The sequence below is a fragment of the Acomys russatus genome, chromosome 1 (genome assembly GCF_903995435.1).
Source record: "Acomys russatus chromosome 1, mAcoRus1.1, whole genome shotgun sequence".
Taxonomy (NCBI): domain Eukaryota; kingdom Metazoa; phylum Chordata; class Mammalia; order Rodentia; family Muridae; genus Acomys; species Acomys russatus.
The window spans coordinates 36,596,553-36,603,114 of record NC_067137.1 but is presented as its reverse complement, the minus strand read 5'-3'; the positions used below and the strand labels follow the sequence as shown (position 1 = coordinate 36,603,114).

At 46.7% G+C, this 6,562-nt stretch overlaps 1 protein-coding gene across 1 annotated transcript; it reads right to left on the bottom strand.

The window, feature by feature from the left end:
- Positions 1–698: 698 nt before the first annotated feature.
- On the bottom strand, positions 699–5,956 carry LOC127197733 (60S acidic ribosomal protein P1-like). The gene is made up of 4 exons (XM_051155913.1): positions 5,939–5,956; positions 5,591–5,698; positions 5,058–5,177; positions 699–1,058 (listed from the first exon to the last, which is right to left on the bottom strand). The coding sequence occupies exons 1-4, from the start codon at positions 5,954–5,956 to the stop codon at positions 699–701; spliced, it is 606 nt and encodes a 201-aa protein (XP_051011870.1).
- Between the last annotated feature and the right edge of the window lie 606 nt (positions 5,957–6,562).

The following is a 6,562-nucleotide window of genomic DNA, read 5'->3' as shown; positions in this document are numbered from 1 at the left end:
AATAATAATAATAATAACTTTTATTTATTTATTTTAGACAGGGCCTCACGTAGCCCAAGCTGGCCTTGAACTCACCTCGTATCCAAGGGTGACCTTGAACTTCTGATCCTCCTGCCTTTATTTCCCGAGGGCTGGATTACAGTGCTTGATACCACACCTGGTTTTTGATGGAACCCAGAGCCTTGCACATACAAGGCAAGCACTCTAACTACATTCTCCAGCCCCTAGACCTATATTCTGAGAGACAGAGACAAAGATCTAAGTCCACCCTTGGTCTACCACAGCACAATGAAGAATGATGGGACCAGTGCGGTATGCCCGATGAAATCAGACTGGCTAGGTTCAAGTCCTGACTCAGGACATGGTGTGATGGAGACAGAGGCAAACTGGCTTTCCCTAAGCCAGCTCCTTCAGAAGCAAAATCTCTTAGGGGTCTTACAGTGATTGAGATCACTGCCTAGTGTCCACCTAGCACACCAACTGCTGGCCAGTATTATCACAGTCTCCACCATCTCACAAAGGAAATCTCCTGGACTCACTGTAAACCAGGCTGGTCTCAAACTCACAGAGATCTGCCTGTTCTGCCTCCCCGAGTGCTGGGATTAAAGGCGTGTGCCATCATGCCCTGCCCACAAAGGAAGGTTTTTGGTTGGTTGTTTGTTTTCAGGTTCAGCTTTTTATTGAGCATGTTAACAGGTTTAGTCAAAAAGACCAAAGCCCATGTCGTCATCAGACTCCTCAGATTCTTCCTTCTTTGCTTCCACTTTCTTCTCCTCAGCTGGGGCAGCAGCGGTGGCTGGCGCAGGACCTCCTAATGGTGCAGCTCCAGCTGCTGGAGCTGGCCCAGCAGCCCCTACATTGCAGATGAGGCTCCCAATGTTAACATTGGCCAGGGCCTTTCCGAACAAGCTAGGCCAGAAAGGTTCGACGTTGACACTGGCTGCTTTAATGAGGACATTGATCTTAGCCTCCATGGCCGTCACCTGGTCGTCCTGAAGAATGAGGGCGGAGTAGATGCAGGTGAGCTCGGATATGGAGTCAATGTTGTGAACTGCCGGCTCCGGGCCTCACCCCAACAAGGCCTTAGCTTCCTCGGAAGGACTGAGCACCTTGGTGGCAGCTGAGGAAAAGCCCACAAAGGAAATCTTAACATCAGTGAAACAGTATACAACCTCAGCCAAGACGGCAACTCTCAAACTGTATCCACTTCACCTTTGGAAAAAGCTACTTTAATATTCTCATTGATACGTTCTTTAAAAGATTTTTTTAGTTTAACATATAAATATTTAATTATTTTTATTTTATGTGTATGGGTGTTTTGCCTGCATATGTGTCCGTACACCTTGTGTATGCCACAGATGTCAGAAGAGGGCGTCAGATCTCCTGGAACTGCAGTTACAGATGACTGTGAGTCCCCAAACGAGTTCTGGGAATCAAAGCTTGGTCACTCTCTGGAAGAGCAAAAAGTCCTTTTAACTGCTGAGTCATCTCTCCAGCCCTTTGTTACATATATGTGAGTATGTGCAAGTGTGCACCAGTACCATTGGAAGCCAGAAAGGGGCATCAGTTCCTGGAGTTGAAGTCACAGGTGATTGTGTGCCACCTGACTCTGGGATGCGGTGAACTGAACTTAGGTCTTCTATAAGAGAAGTATTAACCACTGATAGCTGGAGCTCTCTTTCCAGCCTCTTGTCCACATTTTCATCTTCATTGCCCTTGTCATTGCTACATCAGAGTCCCCCCTTTAAGAATCACACCCTCCAGTGACATTTAGGTCCTTTGTTCTGAGGCAATGCTCTTACAACTTTATTGCTTTCAAAATGTATTTGTTTGTTGTATTAGGAATCGAATCTGTGGGCTTACACAGGACAGGCTTCGTGATTCTCAAGAGCCCTGATTAACAAAAGGAGTGTCCACAGGCCCAAGGCCAAAGATGAGTGGTCAGTCAGGCCCCTTGGCTGCAACCCTGAAGCTGGGTGTGGCCTTGGCTCTGCACAACCAAGCTTCTTCTTTTTTTTTTTTCAAAGCTGGGCTGTTTCAGGAGCCAGGATGTACAGACATGAAATCCTTCCGCTGTTTGCCTTCTTTGCCCACCTTGATCATGTGGAAGCCACAGCAGTGTTTCACTGAGGTCCTTGTCTGGGATGCAGAACTTCCAGGCTGCACCTGTCTTGTGCTCTGAAAGAAGCTGGAGGTTTGAGTCACTTGGTTCTGGTTTCTGTCTCCCTACCTCCACCTCCCTGTGTGGGCTGTAGCAGAGCTGGCTGCTATAGCACCCTCTTGGCAGAAGCCTACTCATCAAGGCCTCCCCCTTTCCTTTCCTTTCCTTTCCTTTTTCCTTTTTCTTCCTTTTTCTCTTCCTCTCTCCTCTCCTCTCCTCCTCCTCTTCCTCCTCCTCCTCCTCTTCTTCTCTTTTTCTTCTGACAGGGTTTCTCTGTATTACCTTGACTGCCCTGGACTTGCTTTGTACACCAGGCTGGCCTCGAACTCACAGAGATCCTCCTGCCTCTGCCACCCTGAGGGCTGGGATTATAGGCATGTGCTACAGAGCACAACTTGAGACCTCTTTCTTATAAGATCCCTTTTGGCTTTCCCTGTGGAACTTGTGGAGTAGGAGTAGACGGAGGGTCCACACACATACAAACTGGACATCTTGACATCTGAAGATATCAGAATCTAGCAGACACCATCCAGACTCGGAGTGAGTAAGCAAGTTCATCCCAGCTCTGATTTTTCTGTGGACCAGGGGCAATCTGTTCTACCTCCCAAAATCACAGGCTTAGTGAGGCTTGAAGTTTAGTCCCTATGAAGGGCCCGTTAAGAGAAGGAAGAGACACATTTGTAATGCAACATTAAAGGGATTTGGTTGGGGAAGGGTGCTGGGCCTGCACACTCTGGGCAAGTAAGTATTCCACCACTAGGCTATATCCCAGTCCTGAAAGGAGTATTTGCTTAGGGGACATCAACAGTGAATTGCAGTTACATCATAAAGGGAAAATCTAGGATCAGTGAGATGCATCAGCAGAGGCAAGCCTGAGGACCTGAGTTCGATCCCCGCAATGCACAGAAAGCCAGCTGTGATAGTTCATAGATACAATCCCTGCACTCCTACTGTGAGATGGGAGGACGAGGCAAGAGAGTCTCCGGGAAGCTTTCAGGTCAGCTAGCCTGCAGTACTCAGAGACAGAGTATGAGAGACCCTCCCTCAGAAGAAAGGTGGGAAGCAAGGACTGACTGAGAAGATTGCCCTCTGAGCTCCACGTGTACATTGTGGTGCACATGCACTCTCATCTAGTCTCTTTCACACAATAGTAAATATAAACATGATAAAAAACAAACCAAAATAAACAACTATGTGTATAACTGTTTTACATAATTATTTTAAAATGCTTTTTAGATGATGATAATTACCGCTATTCTTGAGACGAGATATCACTAGATAACTCTGAGTGGTCTGGAATTTGCTATGTAGAAAAGTCTAGACTCAACGAGATCCCTCTGATACTGCCTCCTGAGTGCTGGGATCAAAGGTGTGCACCAATATCAGGCTATTATTTTTATTATTTATTTATTTGGTTGTGTGTGTGTGTTGTTTTGTTTTGTTTTTTTTGAGATGTGGTTTCTCTGTGTAGCCCTGGCTGTCCTGGATCTCACTCTGTAGACCAGGCTGACCTCAAACTCAGAGAGATCTGTCTACCTCTGCCTCCCGGGTGCTTATGTATGTGTGGTGTGTGTCTGTGTCTGTGTGTGTCTGTGTGTGTCTCTGTGTGTCTGTGTGTGTGTGCTCACTTGTGCTTTGGTGCCTACAGAGGCCAGAGAGGACATTGGATCCTCTGGAGCTAACGCTACAGACAGTTGTGAACCATCCTAGGTCGGTGCTGGAAATTGAGCCTGGGTCCTTTGAAAATCCATTTCTCTAGCATCCTTACTTTTGCTTACACTATTGGACTGATGCTTACAGCTGGTTGCTTCTTCATATGACAATGATAAGATAAAATTTATGTAGATTAAGTTAAATCAGTCTCTTAATCAATATGGCTGATGAACATTTGTTATTTTTTTAAAGATTTATTTGTTTATTATGTATACAGTATTCTGCCTGCAGGTCAGAAGAGGGCACCAGATCTCATTATAGTTGGTTGTGAGCCACCATGTGGTTGCTGGGAATTGAACTCAGGACCTTTGGAAGAGCAGTCAGTAGTCTTAACCTCTGTGCCATCTCTCTAGTCCCCCCCAAATTTTTTTTATTATCAATAATTATAAGGTTTTGGCTTCTTTGCTTACTTACTTACTTACTTATATAGAGGCAGGGTGTCATGTATAGTAGGCTGGCCTTAAACCCTTTAACCTTGAATTTCTGATCCTCTGCCTTACACCTCATAAGTGGTGGCAATGTAAGCTTGCATTACCTTGCTCACTTTATAGGGTACTAGGAATTGAATCCAGGTTTCACGCATGCTAAGCAAGCATACTACCTACTGAGCTGCAGCCCAGGCCTAGAAGGTTTTGTTTGTTTCTTAAATAGGATCTTGCTGTATAGCCTTGGTTGGCTTTTGTTTGTTTTCTGTTTGGTGGAGCTGGAGATGGGACCCAGGGACCTGCAGATGCCAGGCACTCTGCCACTGAGCTACTCTACCCCTCCCCCCAGCTCCGAGAGTTTTAATTATGTGTATGAGAAACAAATTTCTTGCTTCTGCTTCAGTTTGTCTTCATTTTTGGATGACTTTTCCATGAACATCTGATTTGTTGCTTCACTTTACACCCCACTTTGGTCATTTCAGTGTGACATTTAAGTCCTACACTGCCTCTATGCCTGGTGAGAGGGCATGGCAGATCTCAGGAGGATTTGTGTAGAAGCCCCTTCTCTCCGCAGGATGGCTAGTGATAGCTGAAGTGATTTTGACACCAGTCACTGCATCCCACTGACCCAAATGAAATTAATGAGATGAATCCCAAGGCTGACTCCTAACATTTTTAGATGTTTAAACATTTAAAATAAATACTTGAAAGTTATCAGTCAAGTAAAGACACTCTTACATAATGTTCCATCCACCTACCTCGACACCCTGAAAGGCCAGATTCAGATTTAGAATTCTCGGAATCCTCAGAATTTCCTGTGAGAATATGTCAAATGAGAAAGCTGGCTTCTCACTGCAGCTCACTGCTGCCTCCTTCTCCTGGAGCAGACACCATTTTTGCACCCACAAGGGGCCTCATACAGTCTGGGTCTGAAATCTAATTACAGGTCCTCTGCACGTAGCTCTCTGGCCCACATCCAAGGCGTTTGCACAGCTGAATGTGGGCTAGTCTCTAGGACAAGATTTTGCAATGGCCCCTATGGAACCTGTTAACAGCTGGCCTGACTGATGTCATTACTAAGGAATCCCAGGTCACGTGGACCATGGCACCGTGTCACAGCCTCCCAGAAGCAGATTCTGAAGCAGAGCGAGGGTCCGAGGGGTTTGGCTCACTGGGGAAGTCATATTTGTGAAGGGTCAAGAGGTGTGACACCTGGCAAGGCTGGAAGGCGGAGAGTCGAAATGGATGTGACAGCTCCCCGTTGCCATGCAGGCTCTGTGAACTAACTCACGGGCAGCCTGGAGGGCAGCTGCAGAGCACAGGCTGCCTGGCTGAAGGGTTGTGCAGGGTCAGAAATTTCTCCGGGGCTCAGCCTCTTGCAGGACTGCTCGAGGTTCAGCTGTAGGGAATGACAGTGTCCTCAGCCTCAGTCCCATGCCTGTGCTCTTTGTAGCAGGAGAGCAAACTTTCTCCTGAAGGGAGAGCTGAACAGCGCAGTCCACAAAGGTGGCATGAGCTTGGTGAGTGGGAGCCCTGTGGTTAACTCATCCGGAGCTTCTGCCTCTGCGGCCATCTGCTTGTGTGTTTGTCATGCCAGTTTCCAGGCTCATGCTGCAATGCGGGAGCTCTTTTTACCTACTTGGTTATTTAATACCATGATTAATGCTTCCTGATTATTAACAGGATGCAAAGACCTGGGATCTTTGTGTCCATTTGCATGTCCTCCAGCTACGGATATGTCCCTTTCCCAGACCTACTGTCTCTATCCTTCTGCCTTCTAGGCTGGCCAGCTTGCCAGGACATTTGCCACTACCATAAGGTCATATTTTTCTTGCCTTTGGTAAATGACTCTCCCTACACACACACACACACACACACACACACACACACAGTGCATACCTAGGGACACTGCTTGAATGTCCACTATTGTGAGGACTTCTTACCAGGGTCAGTAATGACCCACCAGCAATGTTTCTCCGAGCAACTGTCCTCCAGCTTGCATCCATGAGCAAACCCAACCCGTTTGCAAATCAAATTCAGGCCCTTCCTTGTCCATTAGCCAGTCTTCTATGACTCCCCACTTTCTCCTACTTGATGGATGGCCATAGAAATGCTGCAAAGAGAAAGGCGTGCTGACACAACTGTGAGCATGTCATGTCTTTTATCACTGTGGTAATAAAGTACCCCCCAAAAAAGCAACAAGAGGAAGGAAGCGTCTGTCTCCACTCACAGTTTGAGGATGAAGTCTGTCATGGTAGGAAAG